This window comes from Scatophagus argus, chromosome 6 (assembly GCF_020382885.2).
Source record: "Scatophagus argus isolate fScaArg1 chromosome 6, fScaArg1.pri, whole genome shotgun sequence".
In the NCBI taxonomy this organism is placed as follows: Eukaryota; Metazoa; Chordata; class Actinopteri; family Scatophagidae; genus Scatophagus; species Scatophagus argus.
In genome coordinates, this window is record NC_058498.1 from 6,251,819 (window position 1) to 6,277,725 (window position 25,907).

General features: G+C 42.9%; 2 protein-coding genes across 2 annotated transcripts in view; one reads left to right on the forward strand and one right to left on the reverse strand.

Moving 5' to 3' along the window:
• raver2 (ribonucleoprotein, PTB-binding 2) overlaps positions 1 to 23,388 on the forward strand; it is a 79,795-nt gene extending 56,407 nt beyond the window's left edge. Inside the window, exons 7-17 of the mRNA XM_046392342.1 lie at positions 4,518 to 4,638; positions 7,005 to 7,087; positions 7,190 to 7,288; positions 7,944 to 8,055; positions 9,444 to 9,808; positions 10,679 to 10,787; positions 11,123 to 11,304; positions 12,073 to 12,177; positions 12,555 to 12,656; positions 13,677 to 13,895; positions 15,345 to 23,388. Coding sequence (XP_046248298.1) covers positions 4,518 to 4,638; positions 7,005 to 7,087; positions 7,190 to 7,288; positions 7,944 to 8,055; positions 9,444 to 9,808; positions 10,679 to 10,787; positions 11,123 to 11,304; positions 12,073 to 12,177; positions 12,555 to 12,656; positions 13,677 to 13,895; positions 15,345 to 15,485 — 1,638 coding nt within the window. The 3' untranslated portion in view covers positions 15,486 to 23,388. The remainder of the gene's footprint in view (positions 1 to 4,517; positions 4,639 to 7,004; positions 7,088 to 7,189; positions 7,289 to 7,943; positions 8,056 to 9,443; positions 9,809 to 10,678; positions 10,788 to 11,122; positions 11,305 to 12,072; positions 12,178 to 12,554; positions 12,657 to 13,676; positions 13,896 to 15,344) is intronic.
• jak1 (Janus kinase 1) overlaps positions 23,362 to 25,907 on the reverse strand; it is a 30,615-nt gene continuing 28,069 nt past the window's right edge. The window contains exon 25 of the mRNA XM_046392340.1: positions 23,362 to 25,328. Coding sequence (XP_046248296.1) covers positions 25,206 to 25,328 — 123 coding nt within the window. The 3' untranslated portion in view covers positions 23,362 to 25,205. The remainder of the gene's footprint in view (positions 25,329 to 25,907) is intronic.

Here is a 25,907-nt window from a genome sequence, read left to right on the forward strand (position 1 = left end):
TTTATTATATGCCTGAAAACTACCTGAACAGCCTCTCATGGAGCAGCTAGCTGTTACGTACACTCTATTAGCCAACATGCACAGAATCACAAAAGCAGGAAGCACAATTAAAAATTTTTTTTCTGCGTCAGACAAAAATCTGAGCATGAAGGCGAAAAATAAAAACATACATTTAAAAAAAAAAAAAAAGATGGTAAATCTCTCATTTCCTAAAATTTAGAACTTCGTACGCACAATGTAAACGCACAAACAGCTGCACCTGATTGTGACATCTGTGCCGACTGGTTATTGATCATCTGGCGTTCGTTTATCCCGTGAGCTTTGACGTGGTCCCTGCACGCTCTGTGGCTGACATAGTGTTGGTAGCAGTGGTGTCCCTCCTACACAGCGCTGTGCTAGCGGAGAGGCACTGACATGATAATTATAGTTCTATAGACTTATTGGGCTCCTCCACTGTCTCCTGCAGCCCAAAATAAACCAAAGTCACAGCCTGTGACACAGTATGACACTCACACACACACACACACACACACACACACACATACAGATGTTCAAACAGATATGCACCAGCAGCTACATACAAGATCTAACTGCAAAGTCCAATCAGTTGTGGAAAAGGAGCAGTACTTGTTTCTTTGTGGGTACATGGATTTGTACTCACAGGTACAGAATTTAGAAACAGAAGTGGGTGAGTAAACATGTCAAGCTGAGTGTCAGTGCTTTAGCAATCAAATCTGAGCGCTGACAAGTTTGTGTGCATTTTCACTCCAGATACCTGCGTTTCAGTCCCTTTCCAGTTCTGAAACAAACATCGACAAATGAAAAACTGAGTATTGAGGGTTTTTTTTGATTTCCACTCTGGAATGAAAATTTGTAAATGAAAAATGGGTTTTTTTTTTAAAATTATCAGTGTATGTAGCAACATTTTAGACATGGAAATAGAGCCATTTTTGTTTGATTTTGTCATCTAAATATAATTTTGTTTGTTTCCAAATCACTGATTTTCATACAGTGAGCCAAAGACAAAAAATGCAAAATGTTGGGACAATTTTAAATTATCTTTGTTATAAAAAGATGAACTGAAAGCATTCGTGATGCATTCATGTTTGAAGGGGCGTTTTGGTAAACTGGACGTTATAACTTAACATGTTAAGTAATGTTTTTTGTGCAAATTGCGTTTTCTTGTATTACATTTGGTACTTAAATATCTTGCCACATTCACACCTTCTGCCTGTCTTGGGGTGACTCACAGTCTGTCGCTGTCGAGGAGGGTCGCGGTACTTTAGAGGGAAGCCAGTAGTTAACCGAATGTACAGCATCCTCAGTGCTGATTATGGTTGTTGATGCACCATTCAGCTGCTAAATGCTGGCTACAGTACAGCTACAGTAGACTGCAGTTTGTCGCTTGCTTTACCAGAGGTTGTTTATATCATTTTATTGAAAAGATCAAAAAACACGGTGCTTTTGCCTACCTTTTGTTTAGAGTTCTGTCCTTCAAATCTTTAGTAGGTATAAAGCAGCTAACGAAAGCATCATCATCATCTTACGGTCTATTTCACGCACAGCAAGTGCCTCAACAAGCTGAATACACACATTACAGCGTAGATGTAGTAGGTTTCCTTATTTATTTTGACATCAGTTTACCAGTAAATCTAATAACCCAGACTTGATGGTGCCACTCATCCACAATGTCATTTGTAATTTGGGCAGAAAAGCCTCAAGGCGCAAAACACAACAACGTTGCTCTCGCCACACGGAAAACCACCACAGCTTGCTGCTTTTACTGTTGTTTGACGACAAATATTTTAAGCTATACTAGTTTGGCATATGGCGAAATTCAATTAAATGTCAATTTTAATTGCAACACTGCTGATCCTAGTTTCCCAAAATGTCCTTGCATACGTTGAGCCGCACTTACATTAGCCCAGCGAGGGTTCTCTGATTTTTAAATTTCACATGACCACACTACCACAGATTATACCTCAGATTATTTTCAACTGTTTGATGTGATGTTATTCTCAGCTGTTGTAGAACAGAAATGAGCAGGTGCAGGTGAAGAGGTTGTAGCCTTGAGATCCTGAGATGGATGGTTTGAAAATTATAGGTTGAAAAGCAGAGCAGCGCCGGTCACTCAGCCTCAGTTGCAACAACAAGAGGTTGAAAAGACAGTGAGAGAAAAATGTCTCTCTGAATAAATTAGCTGAGGAAGATAAAGCAAATGTGAGGAGAAAGAAAACATAAACACATTAATGAAAAAGGATGGACCGGAAAAGGGAGGAAGGAAGAGACGCAGGAAGCGTTTGAGCCTGTGAGGAGGTCACATTTAACACCCGAGGCTCCTTTAAGGTCGTTGCAGTGAATGTGAGCAGCTGGTAAAGGAAACATCAGACCTTCAGAAAGGGAGCGAGACCTTCTCCTGGCTGCAGTTCTCCTCTGAGGCAGTTCTCTCATTCCTCCAGTTAGCGAATGTGAGTGTGAACGCTGAGGACCAGATGGCCTCCTCCTCCCTCCTCCTTTCTTCTCCCTCCATCCCTCTCCTTTCGTGATACTTCTCGCCTTCCCTTCTTCGCGGCTTCCTTACCTCCCTGCGTGGGCGTGTGGCTGGATTTTGTGCCAGTAGCCAAACAGACTGATGCATGATGACATTTTCTCCAGCAGAAATAAAAGAAAAGAAAGAGCCTTCCTCCTCCTCCTCCTCCTACCCCTACCCCCCCTCCTCCCCCATCCTCTCCTCCTCTCTCTTCCCTTGAAAGACGCTGTCAGCTACGACTGGCCTTGTTCAACACCGGCACACACACACACACACCAATTTTCCTTGCTGTTACACCCAAACACACATACTGTACACAGACTGTGTGCACCAGACTCTCCTCTTCCTCCTCCGCCTTGCTGACAGGCTGGAGTCAGACCCACTCCATCCCCATCAGTAATGCTCTCTCTTCAGGATGTGACGGGGAGGAAACAAGGTTGACTTGAGCTGAAGTCTTGCTGTAGCTCAGGGGCAGACGAGGAGGAAATATCACCATCCTGCCAGTGCTGTTTTAAATAGCCGTGCCTTTGGGCCAGCCAGCGAGCACTGCCGGCACGCTGTCGGTGCTGAGGAGGATCTGCAAGGGCTCCGCCGTTCGATTGGCACTGTCTAATTCAATAGGGTTTCATCTCAGTCCGTTGAATTAAATTTCGCAGCATAATGGGTGATTGAATTCTTATTTGAGGAATGAGCCTTACAGTATGCCTTTCGATTGAAAGCCAGTCAGCAGGGATGTGTTTAGTTCCAGGAAATCCCACGCGTGAAAGGAAATGTAAGCTTTGCTATTAACAAGTCACAGTGAATGTAACACACAAAGCAACCAAAACCTGACACCACGCGAGGAAGCTGAAATGAGTCGGTGAGCCGTGCTGGATGGATACGAACTGCAGACTGGCAAGAGGAGGTGGAGATTTGAGCTAAAATTATTATTAGAACTATAACTATAACTGACTATATTCTTGGATATATTTGTACATAGTGTCTAAGACGAGCACAAGAGACGGGATAAAAGCTTCAAATGGCATGTAGAGATTCAGAAGAGAGACACTCCCAAGCCATATGAGCTACTTTACTTTTGTAAGAAACGGAAACATGGAAATATGGAATCTGTAATATTTCTGCATTCAGCTGTCTTATTAAATTTGGTCCTTGTTACGCAGCTTTCAAAATCTCTCTGCCACATGATGGAGGCAGAGAATTTAAAGCTCCCAAAAGACTAACTTTTGAACTTTTTGTAGAGATTTGGTTAGAAAAAGATGATGTTGCGTATTTCCCTGCACCAATGAAGAAAATCAAAATCTGACGGCGGTTTTGTGTCATTGTTTGCTTATGTGACCAGGTCCTCTTATGAAGCAGATTAGCTGAGTTTAAATAAATAATTCAGTACAGTGTTTTGTTTTTGTCTTGGTCTCGAATGTTGAGATTTTGGTAACAAATTTGAAACCATTTTTTAAGGGGCTTTTTTCTTGCGATTGAGTTGCACTCGCTCCACTAAAAATGTCACATGTAAGATTGTTTGTGCGTTTACGCACAGCGTGATGTCTTTTCTTCACACCTTCAGACTGCAAGATTGCCACAACTTTTTTTTTCTGAAACATGTCGACATGTGAAATTGGCAGAGAACTTATGACTTACTTTATCAGAAAAGTGGCCTGGACTTTTTATCAAGTTTCTGTGTAAAACTTTTTCCACCAAGCTCTTTTTTCTGCCTTCTCTCTCACATTTATTTTCATGTATTTTCCTCCTTCCTTTTCTGTTTCTCAAACAGCTCTGTCTCTTTTCTTTTTCTTCCCGCCTTATTTTCTTTTGTCTCCCAGACCGACTCCCTTCTGCTGACATCGCAGACACGAACAGATGATGTAAACTAGTGTAACGATTACTGCAGCCATCAGGGACTCCTAATGACAAGATCAAAACACATACTGTACACACACACACTTGCTTCTTCTAACTTGTGTGTATGTGTGTATTGTTTTTGTCTCTCTAGATTCTGAGTAATAGGAAAGGTTTGCTACCAGAACCCAACCTGGCCCAGCTGTTGACCAGTATGACCAACCCTGCTGCCCTGCAGATCCTCATGAGACCGTATCATAGTGGGAAAAGAGGAGGTAAGACTGTGCAAGACAGTAGCTCCAATTAACACGTAAAACTGGTTGAATGGAAATGTCACAAATTTAAAAAGAAACTTCAAGGATCGGAATGTTTTTATGTTTGGCTGGGGAGGAAATGGCGCATCAATAAAGGGAAAAATGCAAAACAGACTCGGTGTGTGAATGGTGACGTATGTGAAGCATGCGACTCGTGAGGTGGAAAAATGATGGAAAAACAAAACATCAGATGTGTGTGGAGCGACGGAGAGAAACAAACGTCAGTGTAGGACCATTATGACATTTTCTACGCTTGACTGCCACTCTCACATTAACTCACTGCACCCTCTGCTTCTGCGGGCCTTTAATTGTACGTGACTCAGTTCGCGCCGTCAACTTTTTACCTTAAGGTGCTTTACTTCTAATAATATGTCCATCACTACAGTGGAAGGAAATGCGGTTGAATTTGCAGGTTTTTTGCTGCCGGTTTTCTGTAGATTTGGTTAAATTTTGGGCTGCTTGTTAGTAGGAAATCGTGTAACTGAATGGCAAATTTGAATTTGTAATAAAACCAACAACTTTTTCATGATATTGGCTTTCATCAGCGTGTATCATGTCGTGTGCAGCCTGGGCTGTTGGTGTACATCAAGTGCGACCACCTCACACAGCCAAAGGTGGAATCTTATGCCTGGCCTGATATTCTTTGTCAAGAGCTGAAATCGATGAGAACTGGAGAGGGATGTTCTGGTGTCTGACATCTCCTGTGCAGTTCATGATACTGAACGGGACTTTTGCGCCCTGAAGTTTCTCCTCCCACTGGGAAACTCTTTCTGCAACCTTCCCAATCATCTCTTAAAATGCTTTTTGTTTTTTGTTCCTACATTTTATTTGCAGCTGGTACAGTTCCATTAGTAACATGCAGCTAAAAAACTCTCCACGTGAAAATAGTTGAAAATAATTTTGCAGCAAATCAGCATTCTGAACTCTTTGAGTAGTCTGAAGCTTTTCTGCTCCCGAGGGCCTTGGATGATAATCAAAGATCCACTGTGTGGGACCCGTCCCTCTGTTAGGCCCTCCTATATACTGCAATCACTTCGTCGACGGCTTCATTATTTGATGAATGGCTAATCAGGTATTAAAATGAAATCGTGTGACATTAGCGTAACAAATGAGAAGAGGAAGGGGAGAATATGGGAGAGGTGGGGGAGCTCTCTTAAGACGAGCACGCACAATTAAAGTCTAAAATTAGAACCTTGATTAAATGTTAAACTTTCTCTACTTATTCTGGTGGAGGCTACCATTAGCATTGACGCTCACATTTATTATGAGGAGACCTTGTGATTCAAAGAGGCAACACACACGAACACAAAAGCAAGAGCAGGGTGTGTGTGTGTGTGTGTGCAGCAGTGTAGGATTGTTATCGCCTGAAGGTGAGAAACGCCTTGTGATCAATTCTGCTGATATGAATCTCAAACGGGAAAAAGGCGTTGAATGTGTTAAGTGTGTGAATGTGGGCAAACCCTGTCTTTTTTTTTTGTTTTTTTCATTAAATAAAATTGTAGTTTTGATCAATGAATGTCAGTCTAACTTTTTTCTTGTTGTCACGGTGCCTCGGTAAGCAGAACGATCGATTGTTCAGTGTTCAGCTTGTTCAGTTTACGTACAGGATGTTGAACTGGTAGGTTGAAGACAACAGTTGGCCTTTGAGTTTTTTAAATGAAGCACAAGTGAAAACGGCTACAAACGAAGTGTACGATGAGATGCCAACAACAAGCGTTTCACCAAGCGTCTCGTTAAAAAGGAATCAAAGCAGCAGAAAACTGGATTCGCCAACGTTTTGATCTTAGATCAGCATGTTTCACATTACAGTGAGTGTGTTTTTACTTTCTTTAACTGCCTTTAACCGCACATCAGCACAATCTGAACAGGTACAGACAAATGATTCCCTAACTGTGAAAAACCACCGCTGAAGTTCTGAAGCTTCTGTTGTTCCTGATCAATCTGTCAGCGCTGTTGACGCTTGACAAAGACTGTGTGAAGGAGTTTTACTTTTGCATTTTGCTCTTCTTGTCTTTACTGTTTTTTATTTTGATTGAACCTCATCTCAGCTCTGCTTTCAGCACCCAAATGAAATTTAAACTTGGAAGAAGTTGCGAGGGAGCCGATTTGCTTCGTGCTAACGTGGTACCTCGGCACTGTGCTCGTTTTAAAACAGCAGGTGTGGTTTGTTTTTACGCTGTAAACGACTGATGGATCGGTCGTCTGATTAATTACTCCGCCTGTTGAGACGCCGATCGATTCGTGCATTAGTGGGAGCAGAATTTATAAAAGAAAATCACAAAGAGAAGCGCTGACGGATGTTTTATTTGTTGTTTGCGTGTTTTTAGGGAAGTACGGGCGTCACAGCGGCCTGCCGTTCCTCAGGCCTCCTCTCACCACAGCTCTGCTCACACTGGGAAAAGCACACCAGGTCACAATAACATCAACATCCATGTGGGATTTTCTTTTTTTTTATTTAGAAATGTGCGTTTTGATGTGTTTGTTTTAATGTCTGTTTTCCTTTACCTCGCAGAGTGCCATGCTTGGTAATGGACTTGTCCTCCAGAACCTTTTGCACATGCAGCTCGCACAGCAACAGCTTCTGCACATCAAAGACAAACGCATCAGCAGCGTAAGGCACCTGTTTGTGTCTGTGTGTGAGTGTGTGTGAGTGTTTTGATCATTTGCATAGCGGTTAGCTGGCGGTGAGGGTTGAGGTAGTAGTTGCGGGCATGTGCATATGTGCCCTTACATTTTCATGTTCCTCACTTGGTGCATAATGAAACCAAATGCAACCTAATTGCTTCTTTCCTGTTTAAAAGAAGACCTCGAGGTGTTGAAATTTCCACATATTTTGATTTGCATATTTTGAAATGTTTCAGGTGTTTTCTTTAATTGCCGATGCGACAGTTAAAAGTCACAGTGACTGATGTTGGCAGTATTTGATGTTGTTTTAGAGATGGGATAATGACATTTCAGAACCCAGAGAAGGAGAATAATCTGTATGTTTTATTTTTCCTTTGTTTCTGACCCTCCACCAACCCTCCACTTTTTAAACTCCATATTTGTTTTTTTTTTTTCTTTTCTTCTCATTTGCTGCAGCTTTCCAAACAACATGCTGTATGCTTACAGTCGCACTAGTTGGGAGGCAGATCTTCAGTGGGATGTTTTTGGAAGGTGGAACTGCGCTTTTCTTGACTTCGATTCATAATGATGTGTTTTTTTGCTCTTCTCTCTCACCTGTGTCCTCTCGTCGTCGTCCTCCTCCTCGTCCTCGTCCTCCTCAGGTCTCCAGTCTGCTTGGGGACCCGTCCAGGCTGCTGATGCAGAAGTCTTTGTCTCTGCGGCCTCCAGGCCTTGTGCCACTGGGCAAAGGCCTTCTGGGAGACTCGCCTACAGGTGAGCAGAGCCCGACGTCACTACGCTCTCGTCAAACGGCTCGTTGCGGTTGCCGCTAACTGATGACATTCGCTGTTTAGACCAAACATGAGTTGAGCAGATAGAAGAGAACCACGCTGTACCGAGAAACTTTACCGACTTGGCAGCCTCCCTTGTTGGTTGTGTCCCTCAATTCAGATTCTCTACCCAGTTTAGGCTGTTCAGATAAGCAGACTGTATTACTGAGTATTACTGCTGTAAAAAGAACTTAATGTTCCTACTGACAGACTGGCTCTCTTCCTTGAACTGTAGCAGCATATTTTGAACAATAACTATTGTAAAAAAAAAAAATGACTTAAAGGCAGGTAGAGATCTGTGAACAACCCTCATAATATCATAATATGTTGGTGTCAGATGTCAGGGTTGCTCGAATGTCTCACAGCTGCACATCACTGTGGGACACGTCCTCCAGGAAACCACAGTGCATTTAAAATTCAGATCCTTCAGCGGAGAAAAGCTGTTTTGTTTTAAATGGAAATGATATATCACAGACCAGACAAACACAAGCCGCTGATGTATTTATGTGTGTGTGTGCGCGTGTGTGGCCCTCTTTGATTGTGTATGAGTTTGCAGTTTTTTTGTGTGCGTTTAATGTGAGGCTTTTATCAGTACTGAGATTGTTAGCTTAAGGCTTGTTAGAGCTCGTTCTTTTATTGTGCTGTAGAGGCCATTTGTCACAGCAATATTGGATTTATAATAAGTGTGTGTGTGTGTGTGAGAGAGAGTGTTCACCTTTAGTGTGTGTGCGACTTTAAATTATGTGTGTTCATGCTTTTTCCATCTGTGTGTGTGTTTTTGTGCTGTGTATATGCGCGTGTTTACATATTTGTGTTTATTAAACCCTGAAGTGAGTGAAATACTGGGAGTGTGGGGCAAAATGCGAGGCTGTAAATAAACGCGATAAGTGATGATGTACGAGCCCTCTCAGCTATTACAGCTGCCTCCACAGCGACGGTCGGGCAGAGCTCTCAGTTTCCAGCCGTCTGAGTGATCCGTCTCTGTCCAGAGGAGACGGAGACACTGATGGTCATCAGTAAAAGACGTCTCACGTGTTTATCTGGCGTCTCTCCTGTCCTGGCTTTCATTTCCTTCCCTCTTTACGTGCTCCTCTGTGCTGCCTTTTATGGCATCTCCACCTTTTGCTTTCATTGACTTTTCTTTGTTTCTGTGCTTCTCTTTACTTTCTTTTCTCCTTCTGTCTTTTTCCTTTCCTTCTCTTTTCATTACTTTCTCATTACCTCACTCCTTTTGTCTTCCTCTGTGTTGAATTTTCCTCTCCTTAACTGGTTTTCCTGTGTCATTTTTCTTCTTTCTCCTTTCCTTTCCTTTCCTCTCCTCTTTTCTTACAGAACTGGGCCAGGAGTCTGTGCCATCATCTACCCACAATGCCTCAGTCGTGGTATCAGCAGCAGGTGTGATGCCGTACCTCCAGGCTCGAGCTGGAGGGGGAGAACCAAACAGCACCCATTCTATCTCCACAACCCCTTCTGCTTCCTCCACCTCCTCCGCCTCCTCTTCTTCCTCCTCCTCCACCTCCGGTGACAGGCAGCCAGCTCCTCCTGGGACCATGGCGAGCTCCCATCCGCAGGGACAGAGCTACTCCTTGGGAATAAGTAACTCAGGCCTCGGCCCACCTCCACCCAACCCCCACGGGGGAGTTTACACAACAACAGGCCAGCACAACAGCTCAGATGGCTGCCCCCTGGCCAGCATGGTGAGTGCAGCGAACACAAATCCACACACACACACACGCAGAAAACACACCTCATTCCTTCACTTCATTCCCATGAGACTTCTTGTTCCAGCTCGATGGGCCTTATCGGACTTGTTGTTGAAAAGCTTGATCAGCTCTAAGGTGAAGGTTGTGACATTTTATAGGCAGCACAAGTTAAAAAACAAAATGTAATTAACAAAAAAAAGCCGTGTTTCCTGTATAAGGAATTGTCTGTCTTTCTGTCTCTTGTGGATGGGTGTTTATTCTTAGTTTAGCCTCACTGGGTCTTAGCTCTGTTCAAAACACACAAACACACACGTTAAGTGAGCAAATGTATAAACAGACTTTTCCTTTGGGAAATTCCCATAAAGCACTGATGGCGCTTTACCTTTGTGCACACTCTGAAAACCTGTCTGCTTTCATGCTCCTCTTCATCTCTTTGACTGGGGCTGCTTTGAATAAAGCATTGCTATACTAACACCATCATCCATAATAATTCACTGTACTGAGATAATCACAGTGCTGAAGATCTTAGGGGAACTGATTCCAGTCCCAGCACTGTCTTCTCCAAAGTCTGTTTAATGGAGGGAAAGTGTAATTAACAGGGAGCACAATCCTCTCAGGTTTCGGTGGCCTCTTCAGCACTAAAAGAAAAGCTTTTCTACATTAAAAACTTCATCTTTAGGTTGGTATCTGGGTGTGGTTGAGGGGAAAATTCACTTTTGCAGTAACATAGCTGGCAGTGCAGGCCTCAGTTTTGTTCTCGCAACCTCAGATGTAATTCAGATTTGATTTAAGAGTGAGGAAAGAAGGCATCCAGAGAGGTAGATCAGAGAATAAACATTTCAATTTCTTTCTGTCTCTCTTAAGGTAAGCGGCGGTCAGAGCTCTCTGCTGGGTGATCCTCCTAAAGAAGTCAGACTGCCCTCCAATCCTTACCTGAACCTGGCCAGTGTAATGCCAGGGGTAGTTCTGCAAGGTGAGCATGAAAGCCAAGTGACTTTAAGACCCTCATGGAGCATAATCACTCGCCCAGCTTTGGTCTGTATGAAGGATTGTGTGATACGTGCTGAAGATACAGGACAACTCTGGAGTAGGGGAACGTGCTCCATGAGGTTTTAACTGTTTTAACAGACTGCAGTTGCCATGACGGAGCACATTACAAACTTTCCATAGCCAAGTTTCAAGGGCACAAGCAGATGGATTTCTGTTATTCTTTTGAGATACGTGAAATGTTTTCCTACATTAGTGCGATTATTATCTTCACTCACTGTGCCTCCTTCATGGTTCCCTCCTCCTGCTGCCGCTGCTCAGGTTCAGTGGGGAGTAAAGCCCAGGGAGGACAGCCTGGCTCCGGGATGTACGGCACCTCGGTTGCTCCCGTCGCCTCCCAGAGCTCGGCCTCCTTCTCCCACAGCGCGGCAGCCACAACCACAGCCCCATACAGCGCCGATACCTCCACTGACTACAGCCAATACAACCAGGCCTACACGCAGGTACCGCAGCACGTAAAGACACGCAACACGGAGCTGCAGGTGAAGAAATGTGCTGAGAGACGCTTGGATGTGGGGTCTGCCTGGGCACAGTTGTGTTACTTGGTCTAAAATGTGAGAGGGTGTGAGTAGATGATCGATAGATGGATGAGTAATAAGTGGATGGATGAGAGCAGCAGTGACAGAGTGAGCTGTAACTACAGGAGGCAGGGGGTGGTGGGGGGTGGGTGGAGGAGGTGAGGACGGGTATGGATATTTGGACAGACAGAATGAGAGAGGATTTGGCAGAGAATCGCTGCGTCGTTCCATCTGTCCCTACTCCCTTCCTCTCTCGCAGCACTCCACTCCAAGCAAGTCGTGAATCCTCCCCACAGGCTGTTTGTCTGCCTCTCATTCTTTATTTTCTTTCTTTCTCCGTCAGCTCTGTTCGTCTCTCGCCGCTGTTTTGTCTCCTCCAGCAGCAGGTGACATATCTGATATTTGCAGCGCGATACAAACCCAATTTTAAATGTTAATTACAATCTACTCATCCAAACAAATGAATTGTGATTAGATAACCAATAAAACGGTCGGTTTAATTTGTCTGGAAAGACGAGACAAAGGAGGGGAACAGGGGAGAGCCGTCGGCAAGAACAATAGTTAGTGAACGACGAAGAAAGGGAAATGAAGAAGAAGGCGAAAATTCGGCAAAGACAAGAAAATTACTGAGCAAACGATCATCTGTCTGCTCTTCATGATGTTTGCTGATGTGTGTGTTTGTGTTTGTCATAGGAGGCCATGCAGCAGTGGTACCACCACTACCAAGCAGCACAAGCTCACACCTACAGCACTGCTGCTCCACAGGACGGCACAGACTACAGCAAGGAGCACACACAGGTAACACACACACACACACACACACACACACTTCATTTGTAACTGTGTGGGGCTTTAGTGTTCGTTTTTTCTGATCCTAAAAGTCTTTTTTGTGTTTCACGTTCTCACACGTTAAATTGGAACACTTCAGTTCACAGAGAAAAGGATCCTCTGGCAGCTGAAATGCTAAAGAAAATGCAGATCAGCCAAAATTTATCCAATCACTGAAGCTGCAGAATGTTTGCAATGAATCTGGTGTTTTTAAAATCTAATCTCACCAGCTTCAACTAGACTTGCTTTTTTAATTATTTATGATAAATACAGAAAAATTCTTGGATCTTTACTTGATTAATCAATGAGCTCTGCAGCTTTTGTAAAATAACCTTCTCGTGTTCCAGGCTCCACCAGCGTCGACCTACGGGGATTACAGTACCTACATGCAGGCGGTCACTCAATATTACACCCAGCCTGCAACAGCCAACCAGGCCTACGCCAGCAAGGTACACACACACACATGGGAAACTCTGACCACAACCCCCAGGAACGACTTTAAGACTGCCGTTTGAAGAGACACAAACACGAAGGCCAGACTGTCCTCGTTCTCAACTTCTGAACTCAGATCAGTCATGCAGGCGCTCGCAGGCCTTGTGCCTACGTGTACTCACTCACAGTTATCAGTATACATCAGTGATGCTGAAGAGGCCAGCATGTGTCGGAGCCCACTTAATATCCACTACAGCCCTTTTCAGTCACAACTTTGATTGCTTTCTTTAGACATCACAGCTCATCTTTCAGGGACACAGTATTTAGACAAATGAATCACTGCCACGAGTGGTTTAATTCCAGCATGTAAATTGCTAGTTATTTTGTACAAATTATCAGAAAATTTGATCTGAGATACCTGATGGGGCTCCATACCAAAAAGGAGCTCTTAAGTCAAACAACATGCAGTCCAGCACACGCAGAGTAAATGATCTGCAGCTGCAGCTCTCAGAGCAGCATGCTGGCATTTCCATGCAGGTTGTTTGGAGGAAGTGACCTCTCTGTGAGACACCGATACCCCGTTAGAGCGAACGCATCACTCGGCACCCAGCAGGTGAAACCCGACATCTCGGGTCCAAGCTTATGTGCTGCTGCTGGAGGCTGTACGAGTGTGTGTGTGTGTGTGTGAAGTGTATACTTGAAGATGCAGACTTACATTCTTGTCTGCTGAGCTCACAGTTGGTGGACACATTGATATCTTGGAGTTTCTTCCTGGCAAGAAACCAACCTGAAATATGTTGACACCAAAGCTTTTTTTGTTGTTGCTGTTGCTGGTTGGTTGTCCTCAGGAACAAGAACAAGCCTGTGCAGCAGCTGACAGGAGGTCGAATGAGTGATCCTGGTTGAGTGTATGTCATCAGTCTGCCTCTAACAGCCACTTGGGGGCAGAAAACTTAACAAGAGTGAATAAATGAATACATAAAAGAATGTAAGTCAGTTACTTTGTGTGTGTGTGTGTGTGTGTGTGTCTCTTCCAGGAGGTAGATGTGTGTAAGCCTCTCGGAGTGTCTCTGCACGCCGTCAGTAACGGCGCCGCCCCCCCTCCGGCCGTCCTGCCAGCGGCCGCTGTGCTCCCAGCCTACAGCACCCTGCCTTTAATGCCCGGTTTCCTCGGGGCGCCACACCCGGCGGCAGCCACGCCGAGCCCCGTCACGCACACACACACTGCCGCCACCGACTGGAACACCTACTACTATGTGAGTAGAGAAAAATCATATGCTTATGTATGTGTAAAACACCTCTGTGGGCTTTTGTAATGTGTTTTGTCTCCCAATTTTTTTTCCATTTTTGAAGCGTGAAGTGCTCAGGTAACAGAATCCATCCAGTGTCTGCCATTTTACTTCTGATGTTAGTAGACGGCATTAGTTGTTGCAATAATAGCAAAAAATCTGAATAACCGCTACTGGATGGATTTGTGGGAGGCAACCATCTTTCATCTGTGGCAACCATGATGTTTGCAGTACAGCAGCATACTCGTACGGCTCGTACGGGTTGTGAGTTGAAAGAAGAACCGTAAAGTTTGGGAAGCTCTGCTGTCGAGTGGAAGATCGGTGTGTTCTGTGGACTGCTGGCTTTTTCCCTGAAATGAGGCAGTAGATCTACAGGACGACCTCATAGTTTCAGGCCCTGAAATCAACTGAGAGGAGAAGAAGAGGAAGAGAGCGCGATGACGTGAGCAGACAGGATCGAGACGCCTGAGACGAAACCTCGACTCTGGACTCAGACATCCTCTGTGGCCCAGTCTTTCCCACAGCACGCAGTTTAAACCTAAATCACACGCACACACACAAACGAGCGTGTGAATTTCACAACTGCCCACATTTCATGTTCTAGTCTCTCCTTTTTATAATTTGTTTCTTTTCTTTTTTTTTTCCACTTCAAGGTGTTGAGTGTGATGAAAGCATCCTGTAGACATCGAGTTCTCGTGTGTTTGATAGATCAGTCAATCAATCGATCAATCAGTCTATCAGTCAGTAAATGTATCAGTCATAATTGCAGTAAGCATGCACTCATTTCATTTCAGTAATATACCAGTAAACTACATTAGTTGACCATAAAATTTAATTTTTATTTTTTTATTACAGAGATTATGTTTGTAAAAAATAAGCACAGTCGGTCAGAGAATGAAATAAAATGTAAGATCAGGAAAATAAACCGTAGAAAGACTTTTTAAGTTGTCAACATATTTCAGCACCAAGTGTTTGATTTCCACTGTTAAATGAACCTGAATCCATCGTTTGGGGAAACTTTTAAAAGATCCTCCATTGGGAACTTCTACTAACTATAATGTGTGGATATTTCTAAATAAAATTATAGTGGAAAAGGAAATTACAAAAAATAAGTTAAGAAAACTAGATGCCTGATAAAAAATAATAATATAATTTTATTATTAAGGTTGTTTTGGTCAGTATTTTCCAGAAAAATCTCCAGTTCCACAGAAAAATTGTCGTCATTTTTCATTATTTTTTTCTTGACTTGTGAATATGTAAGTTTCCACTAAGGCTCAGAAGATGAATTGATTCGTCCAGTATTACAATCTGAAAAGAAGATGTCTTACATCAGTGACCACCTGACTAGAGACCTTACAGCTCTCACACTGCTTTCTGACTCCTCCCTCCCTCTCTTCTTCCGTCCTGTCTCCTCAGAACCAGACAAGAGGCCATAAGAGGGAGTACCCTCAGCTGGCGGTGCAGGAAGTGACATCATCAGAGGGTGCCTACATCGGGCAGCACTCCCAAGGCCTGGGAGGGCAGTACGCCGACTACTTCAAGAGGAAGAGGCTCTAGTATGAACCAAACCACCTTAAAGCCTGAAGCTTATGGAGGGAGGCCCATATGGTGTCTGCTGGAAGTCACAGCTCCCTCTAGTGGCCTTTCTGTGGAGGCCATTTTGCATCCCCACAGTAGGTATTGAGTTTAATAGAATCTGGGGTTGCAAATGGCTCAAGTGAAAGTAAGCCATAGTGCTCTTTGATCCTGGCACTTATGTACACACACAGACACACACACACACAAACACACAAACATGGTGTCGCTTTTGTCCTGTTTAAGCCTTAACTCTTTAACTTAAAACCGTTGTTTCTCAGTGTGTCAGATGTACTTAACTTATATTACCTTGTACATTTTTTTCTAATATAACGTAAACTGAAGTATACTTTATCTGTACGTATAAGCTGCTTTTGTATTTGCGGCCAGGCAGTCTGTCTGCCTGCTGAAACTGTCTTAGGACTGGTCTTACGGTCAGGTGTGTCCCCTTTCGTCTCCTTTCAAAAGACAAAACGTGTCTGTCGTTGCACACTTTGATTGGTCAGACAGACTGACATCTGTTTCTTCCTGCTTCGGTGTCTTTTCCTCTTTTCCTTTTATCGGCCAAGTCCCCCTCTTTCCGTGTCCCTGCAGAGAGTCGGAGCGCGCGTGTGTGTTAATGCGTGTGTTGATATGCTGTTTCCGTAGGAAGTGTCAGCCATTTCAATCCCAACGTTTGGGAGCACATCAGGAAAAACAAAAAGGGCCTGAACCAATCAAAGCCCTTAATTGTAACGACTTACAATAGCTTCCCTCAAGGAATGGACCTTTCTTATAAAGACTGGACAGGAAATAAAAAAAGGCTGGTGTAAATACGGTGTGTGATACAGAATATATAAAGCCATGCGTAACAGACAATACCGTAGTTAAAGGACATTTCCCAGCTCTCGTGTGAGCATATTGTACAGCATGAATGAAAGGAAAACATTTACTAAGTGTCTGATTTTTTTTTTCCAATATATCTTGATATCTATTTGTAATATAATATAATAATATTCCAAGGCAATTCAAGTCATTTATTAATACTGAATCAAATTGTGTTGACTTAATTGTGGTTATCCGCTTTGGTTTTTGACATTTTAAGCCAAATATTAGGGCACAGTCCTCCTCTTCTCTTCTCTTCTCTTCGTTAACACATTCGGGTGTGTTGGTGCAGATCTGTAACAGGAGCTTTACTTCCATTTTCAGCTGTCATTACAGCATAAAAGCTCCAGGCTCTGAGTGTCTCCTGAATCCGTGCTGCATACCACCTGAAAGCTGATTTTGAGTAATGTGGTGCGTTTGCATCATCCCTACTCATATCACTCTCTATAAATTTGAAAAACTCTTTCTATATGGAAATGGAAGAGCTGCTCACAGATAATTTAACTTAATTTAGATAATTTAACGTTTTGTGGTGGTGTCTTGGCTCCAGGAACACACCCAAAAGGATGACAATATTACAGTCTCTGAAGTTTAATTGGTCCTGAATTTCTAATTTTATGGCATTTGCACATGTTGCAACATTTCTTATAAAACGGTATGCAAGTGTTGATTTTCTCTGTGTACTGGCTGCACAGTACAGTGATACTATAGAGATTAGTGTACACCGTGTACATTTGGTATGCAGTATGAGGCTGGGACACGGTCTTGGATCTCATCACGTTCTGCTCTAACGGCCCCTGACCGTCTTTAAGTTTTTGTGGGAAACAGAAGAAGGCAAACTAATAACTTTAGTCTTCGCAGAGTTTTTACAAACAATTTACAAGACTTTTGTTCCTTTTTCAGTCTTTTTCTTTTTGTTTTTACCACTGCAGTTATTTCTGTTCTTAAACAAAGGCTTCATGTCCGGGAGGCTTATGTGATGTTCATTGCGAAGGAGAGGGCTTAGGATTTTCTTGTATGGGCCTGGACATTAGGTTTACTCTGTACGCGGGCCTCTTGTCTAACAAACTGGCAATAACTAAGTCTCCTACTGTTGTAGAAAGATGAATGTACAGTGTCGATTTTCTAACGTTAAACGCCATCCCCTCAGTGCTCACACACTGTGAAACCCAAGAGCGGTCGGGATCGGATGAAGCGTACGCGTCAATTTGGCGACGGCCGGTTGGAAACAGGGCGCACACACGATGTTTACATGAGCCAACAGTAACAGGATGCAGGAGTGATGATGTGCTGGTTATTAAACTAAGGGCAATACGTGTACCTGTGACGCATGACAGAGGGTGCGTCCATTGAATATTTTGTGGAAGATGCGGATGAGACAAAGAGGAAACAGAGGAGGATGTTCACATTCACTCCGCTAGTTTTTTGTTTTTTGCACAGACGAGCAGGAAGACGATCAGGCACAGGAGCTGCCGTTCATAGTTTTGTTTGGTTTTTTTTGCACCATTGTGTGCCTGTCTGGGTGCTTATGTTTAGCATAATGAAGTTTTTCTTTTTTCTCTTGTATTATCATAAACCTGTTGGGGAGGCATTTCTCCAGCTGCTGGTGTCCTGCTTTCCACTGAGTAAACTTTATGTATGTCGTGTCTCAGATTAATCTTATATTTGGTTTCCTAGTTTTTCGGTTTTCCCCATTTTTCTTCCAGGTTTTTGTGTTTATTTGAATTTGGCTAACTTGTCTTTGCATTGCTGTCACTTCACTTCTGTTTCCTGCGCGACTGTGGCTGTGACCGTGACGGTTGTGGCACTTTAAAATGCCTTCAGTGAATTGTCTTTGCAGGTCTGCACCATAAGTGAGATCACACATTTCTAAATGTGACAACATTTTTCCTTTAAAAATGAGTCGGTCTGTCTTTTCTGCCTTTAATAAGGGGCTGTAAATGCTGCTCTGTCAGACTCAAGTGTCTCCTTCGGTTCAGCATATTGATATACTGTCACGTTAGAGGAAGAGCTCGGAGGAAAACACACTTTCATCTCTGCTGTTTAAATTAAATGTCTTAAAGCACAAGGACAAAGAGTCAGTGTGTAGTAGTCGCAGTTGTGCAGGATTTCCTCACCTTTTCTGCTGTGCCGCTCCATCGCCTGAACTTAGCTGTCTGTTTGCTCAGTCTGGCTTATGGATTTTTCTGTCCTGAAATAGCAAACCAAACTCATTTTTTTTGGGCGAAAGACAAGACATCCAGTTAGTTACGCAGCCACTAACACAGGGAGTTTCTGTTACAAACGAAAGTCGTGGAGTCTGCGTCTGCCGTCAAATCTGCTTTCACGTGACATCTCTGCTTCCATCTGTGGCCGACTGTGGAAGCCATTTTGCATTCTTTCCTCTTAACTGCTTAATACACGTTTTATGGCTCCGTGTTCGTCTGGACTGCTTGGCTCAGAGCCGCAGTTTGATTTGCTTCCTGTTGTGAGTGGGTGAAAAATAGCCAGCTGGACTCAAAGTGCTCACCTCCACCTCTCTGTAAAGCAAGATACAGATACCTGTGTGTGTGTGTGTGTGTGTGTGAGTGTGTGTGTGTGAGAGAGTGAGTGAGTGAGAGAGAAAGAGAATGTGTGTGTTTGTTTGTGTGTGTTCGGACCAGAGTCGGGGCCTCTGTGTTGTGCTGAGGCAGCAGATTTGACAGCACTGTCCCCTTGTCTGTTTCCCTTCTGTCTGTCCGTCTGTCTTCCTGGCTGTCTGTTTTCCATCCCGACTGTCTGCCACAACATGTTCAGGTACTAAAATCAGTGAGGCCTGAATTATTTTTGTGGAATTCCAGCAGATGTGTCAGCTTTTTCTGTGTCGTGTCTCACTTGCTCCAAACCCATGACTGTAAATGTGTGTGTGTGTGTGTGTGTGTGTCAGCTCTAAAATTTGGTGGACTTGAATGAGCTGCAGGGCCTCTTCAAGGTTTCGCACATGGACTGAGAGCAGGACTGAGTCTGTCGCACCTGGGCGAAGAAGTGAAGTGTCTCCCTGTCTTCCTCTTTCCTGTGGACTGCATTCACTTCTACGTTGTTCACACTCATTTTAAGAAGCTCACAAACTCATAACTCAGTTTGTGTTGCCAGCAGGTCTTAAAGATGCCACCAGTTAACTGTCAGATGCTCCTGTGATGTGTTAATGATCATCAATTATCAATGTTCATCCATCTAATTGACAAGTTAGAGTGGAGAGAATTACAAAAGCACGTTTGGAGGATTTTTCAATGCGAAACTTCCTCGTGACTTATTAAAGGTGAGGAAGAAGGAAAAAAAAGGCTTGCATTTCATTCAGAACCACACACACACACAAGCTGGTGAACGAGCTTTGTTGTTTGACTGTAGTGACTGTAAATCAGTGTGGAGCCTTTGCTTGAGTGTGGCAGCTGTAGCTAACATCAAGCAGCTGGTTGGCGCCGCTAAGCTAACAGACTCTCAGACCTTTCTCATCAGGGACTGTTTGTGTTGGGTCTGTGGTGCTTTCACTTCAGGCTGTCGAAAGTGCATTTGGCTCCGAGTGTAGCAGGTTTCCCTTGTCGTGCTCTCGTGTTGTTCGTGTGTTGCCATGGCAACCCGCACTAAGACGTGTGGGTTCGTTGTTGGACTTGAGGTTGTTTTTATTCACATTTGATAGAAACGCCAGCCTGTTGTCTGTCCTGGTGAATCCTGCTGGTGGTTTCTTCACTGTTGCTTGACATTTTGTTTCCTGTACCTTTTAACTGTTGGGAAGCTATGACAGCCAGGTGCGTACGTGTCCCACTGAAGCCTGAAACTGTTGCTGTGAGAAGTGACTGCACCCAAAATAAGAAACTTTTGTCTGCTTCCACGTCTTGCAGGTTAATTAAAGCGTCCGTTTCTTCGTGCGTTCGCTCACAGTCGTTTCATCGTTTCTGAGCTTATAACGAGAGTTGAACTGGTGTTTACTTTAACTGGTTGTGTGTGTTGGAACCAGTACCTGTATGTACTGTAAGGTGTGTGTTTCTGTGGATGCTCTTGGCAGGTAATGACGGGCTGAAAGGAAGAGAGGAATGAGGAAAACAAGTCCAGCTTCCTTCAGCCACTCGGCTGCAGGGATTCCTTTTTGTTGTTGTTGTTGTTGTTGTTGTTATGTCTGCCAGACTCCTGCATGTTGCTTGTGCCTTTAGAGCTGTCACACACACATTGAAAATGTCTCCTCACTGCTGTAGTATTTGTATTAGCTGGACTCTTGCAGACTTTTTCTCCCCTCCACTCCCACACAGATCCGAATCTACATGAATGCATTACTGTCCTCCTGTTTGTACACTTATTTTTGTCTCTCCTGTGGATTGAATGGCCAACAGAAAAACACAATATGCATTTCTACTGCAGGCCAGCTGACAAACATCATTCCGCTCTGGCTGGTGAGCACATATCTGCCTGCAGTCTAACCGTTTAGGCTCAAACTCAGACACACGAGGTCACAGGTGAGCCTACCGAGCCTACAAATGTGTCTGTCGTTAGATGTTCGAAAGTGGCGGCTTTGTGCAGAATAATCCCGCTAAATCCGCCCCCACAATCACATTTAAAGGATATCAAAGGCATCAAATCCCATGAATGCCCAAAACCATTGATGCATTCGTTCGTCTCTTAATACTTTCTGCCCATTTAGTCCTGCTGAAGTTTTTGGATTACAATTATACAGTTTAATTTAATAAAAAGGCTTGATAATCTCCCAAAACAGCTGGACACTAGTCTTTAGCAAACGTCAACAGGAGTAAATGGTGTATTTGTTTTCAGACTATTTTCAGCTGCTGATTACTCCACATTAGTTGCTCCAGTGAGTATTTAGTGCAGTAGGAGGACAATGTCTCATTGATGTGTCTTTTGTTGCACAGTGAGCTCTACAGCATAGAGGAATAAGAGAAAATATAGGATTAAAATATTTACCCGTGAAATGCATTAACAGTGTGGCCGTAAGCAAACAGCTGAATTCAGAAGCCGCCAGCTACAAAGTCTAAATTTCGAAACTTGATTTTTCATTGAGTCAAGAGGACACAACCTGTGAGGGGAAAAAAAGTCTCTGTGGACTGGTCAGTTTTTTAACTCATGGATGTAAGTAACTGAAGCCAGGAGTGAATGTGTTTGTCAGCAGCGTGGACTTGTCAGAGTGATGTAGCTGAGCTTTGATGTGCACACTTGATGGCAGTCTGTCTGTCCAGGGATGACCTCTGGTGTCTGTGGATGTCCCTCCTTTGTCTCCCCCCAGCCGTCCACAGTCGATGCTGCGAGCGGATTTCCTCCCCGTTCTGGTTTTCATTTGGCCTCTCACAGCAGCGCAGTCTTCCTGTCTGACCGAGTGTTTCATTTTTAGGATGCACCAGTGGACATGTTTCAAAGATACACTTTACATGAATGTGGCATGTGCTCAGCGTTGTTTGAAAGTGAAGTTGGCGCCTTGAGTTTCTTGGTTTTGGTCTGGTGTGAAGCTAGAAAATCTCATTTGGGTAGGACATGCTGTCAGAGTCCACGAGCCCTCATAGTTTTCATCCTTAAAGGCCGTTGAGTTTGATGAGAGAAAAGTCATGACACTCGTCACCTTTTCATCAGGTCTCCTGCGTTTTTAAAATCAATGTGTGCCATGTATACAGATTATTTGGAAATGCCAGCTTAGTTTGGTTTTCAGGGTGAGCCTCTGCACGTACTGGTGCCCTTGCATGTCTACTGTCCGTTGTTTTTTCCTTCTGTTAACTACCATCCTAAGATGTGGATACTGAGAGAATGTTGTAAGCCTTTTTTAAATGGTGAATACATCATTTTGGAATCTAACTGTTATATCATCTTGCTGCCTCCCACAGTTTCAATAAGATAATATAAAACACAAATAGTTTCTTAACTGGGGAAGGAAACAGTTTTTCTGTGTGTGGTTCGTTGCCACAGTAGAATATCAAACCTTTTTTTTTTTTTTTTTTTTTAGATTTGGAGGATGTTGTGTATTCTTGAGTAGGTTGGACTGATGGAGAAAGTTTCTCTTTATTACTTTTCTGTGCCTCTCTGTGCCACCAACTAGGCGTGACGTTCTCCTGATGATTGTACACAAAGGGGCCTGGTTCCCCGAGATGAACACAGCACAAACAGAGCCTGCTGGTGCACACAGGAAGTGAGCGATGTTCACGACTCTCGTGTAGACGCTGGCTGAGTGAGCCAGCTGCAGTTTGCACCTTCAAGGATGACTTCTGTTTCCGTGTAGATGCGAGCCTCAGCTTATTTCTATGGTGTTACTAAACTATGACATGGGTGTGAAAATGCAGTCGATTTTATTTTCAAAGCGCATCCGTGTACTTCAGAACAGAAAATCTTATTTGTAGTCTTTTGTGGTTTTGTTTTGTTTCCAGACACATCTGAATCACTTCAGGTTAAAATGCAGAATTTGTTTCTGTTCTTTTTTGTAAACAGAGCCTCTTCTAAGCTTCAGTGCGTTGCCATTGTGCCAGTATGTATTCTGCATATTACACAAGGTCAGTGGTGAGGCTGGACTTTGCAATAGTGAATGACTTTGCAATACTCGAGTATTTCTGATTTTCTGACACATTTTAATGGCTGTAGATAAATCTAAATTTGTTGTGCTTCTTGCTTTGTAAACAAGTTTTGTTTCTTTTGTTTGTTTTTGCTTTTTAAGTATGTGTGGATTTTTTTCTCACCTGAAATATACTGTAGATTTTGCAAAATTTTATATCACACTGACATTGCTATTGTTTTACTGTGAATACGGTATTTCTAGAGCAATTTTAGCATGCATACTTACAACTGTAATATATAGAACAAACTGTTTTGAGTAGTTGATATATTGCATTTGGACTGACACAGACAGAACACAAAAAAACAATTTTATTTATTTTTTCATTGTGTATTTATGGATACTTCAACCTTCCATAAGTCATACATTCTGTCTTTTATTTTGAAAAATATATATATATTTCTTTTCTCGAGCAGAAGGAATTGTCTTTTACATTCCTAAATAAAATGTGGGCTGAGGAGCTACTTTTGTCTTTTTGAGTCCTTTTTTTTTTTGCCTTTTCTGCCAGCATTCACAGTAAAGCGATACACTTCCATCAAACAGAATGGATCGTTTCTGGTCTCACTGAGATTTTACGGCTGCATGGTTCACATCTACTGATGGATTTAAAACAAAACAAACAAAAAAAAAGCCCCTCTGCTCAAATGATCCAACCATTTCACATACAAACTTAAAATACACTATCTTTTCATATTGGAGGATTAAAAAGAAAACAGTACAAATAAAATGCGCATACACAGTTCAAAAGAAATCATTTTCTGAACAAATGAAGCATAAAATGCCATGTGACTGCTCATGTGAGTTATCAGCGATGCATCAACCGATCTGCAATTATGAGCATAACCATTTTTTTCTCCACGATACTGTATCAATATTATATAGACGAGTAATTAAGTATTTCTGGCTTTCACAGATTTGAAGTGAAGAGTAAAACTATAAAACAGTAAAGAGAAAATGTGAAGTGATACTGCCCTCAAGTGTCTCTCAGAGGAACTTAGGCTCTCATTCTTCAACTAACACAAGTGTTAACTGTATATTCCAGGGCTCCGGTGCGACTAAGCAGACGCATGCAGGTCCTTTTCAAAGATCCATTACGCTATTTAATGACCTGAACCCACCGAACAGGCGCTGAAACGTGATTTTCTTTTCAGGCATGTAAGCAGAACCATCTCAATCACAACCAGATCTCACAACTGGGCCTGATACAGTCAGAGAGAGGTGATTTTTTTTTTTTTTTTTTTTTCCTGTGTGAGAAAACGTTTCCTCCTGCTGACTAATAAGAGGGCCAATGATCCGTAAAAGAAAAAAAAAGTGACTTCCTGGTTCCTGTTCAAGCAGCTCCTTCTCAGAGAAACTATTCTATTTGTTTTCATTATTGATAAATCAGGTCATTATTTTCTTGATTAACTGATCTTTAAAATGTCTGTCCCATTCTCCTCACAGCCGAGACGCTAAAACCAATCAATGTTTGTCATTTTAACTAGAAATGACCTAAACAACTGAAGCATTGCTCAAACTGTAAAAGACAGAGAGAAGAGGAACATTGCTGACCTGCACACGATGAACAGGAAATTCAAACATTTTTCACAGATCACTCTGTGGTGCTCCAGGAGAATTAATCAGGTGATTTTCTTCCCAGCAGAGGAGTCCACAAAACAAACAGAAAGCTGCTTCAAAGACCACATCTTGAGCATCTGTGTTAATACCCGTGTCTCATCTTCTTCATCTCATCCATCCAAGCACTTCTTGAGATGATTCATCAGCGACCTCGGTTTCCATCTTTCAAGCCTCTGTGATTGAAAGTGACATCGGCCACTAGGTCCACTCAATTACAAGGCCTTTGGGGCGCCTTAAGTCCACATGAGTTTGATGTTTCTTGCAACGTAGATGGCTAAATATGTTAGATATACTTGAAAGTCCTTTGTAAGTTATAAGGTCACAATAAACATGGGTTTCGGTTGCATGATTCAACAGGACTGACTCGTCTCATTAAAAACATGCAAAGGAGAAAATGTCAAAAGAAAAATAACAAATATGAGAGTATCAAGTAAAAATATTAGACACATGGCAGACTAAAATGATGAGTAATTAGGGCTAAAAGTCTTTATACCAAAGCTGTGGAAGGTTTATATCTGAATAATAAAGCACATGTCTTTGCGCTAAACTCTGATCCTTCAGGACTGTCACTCGGTGTTGTGAAGCTGTGCAAAGCAGTTGCTGATCTGGGGTCAGTTTTGCCATCTTTGCTATCTTCACTCCTCGGGCCTCAAACAGTTTGAGGTTTACAGGTCGTTTTGCAGTTGGGGCTCCTGCTGCTGCATGTTGGTCAGTTCCTCGACCAGGCGCTTAAATGTGATTCTCTTTTCAGGCATTTGCTCCCAGCATCTGCGCATCAGCTCATATACCTGTCAGAGACGAACTGTATTAGACTAACAGGTGGAAAAATGAGAAATCCTAACAAAGAAATAAGCTGTAACATGTATTGCCTGTCTGTAGTGTTTGCACATACAAACTGCAGCTGCAATAAGTGTCCTTGTCTATAGGTGGCGCAGGTTAGCATGTGTTAGCTCACAGGGGATCATTTTTCTATGAAGCCAGGAATTACTGTGGCTAAAAAAATGACTTGGACAAGGACTCTGCAACGCCGACCATTCAGGCTCGGCTGATACCTGATCTGCTTAATGACATCAGTAAGGGGATAACCATCCCTACTTCAAAGTATTCTCAAGTAATCAAGATAAATGTACTCATACACTGTAACTCCCCTGTTGAAAGATTACGAAGATAACAAATGTTCAGTAAATGGTTTAAGATAAGCTTTAAGAATCTAGCTGCTCCATGCAACAGAGTAATTCATACTCCTGACTTCCAATTAATTCTTTGGTAGAAATAATGCTGTTGTATTGCTTTCCTGTCCTGTCTTCATTGCATTTGTTTTGTGAGTAAAAACAAGTCTTGTGAACCAAGTAAAACGCCTGTCCGTG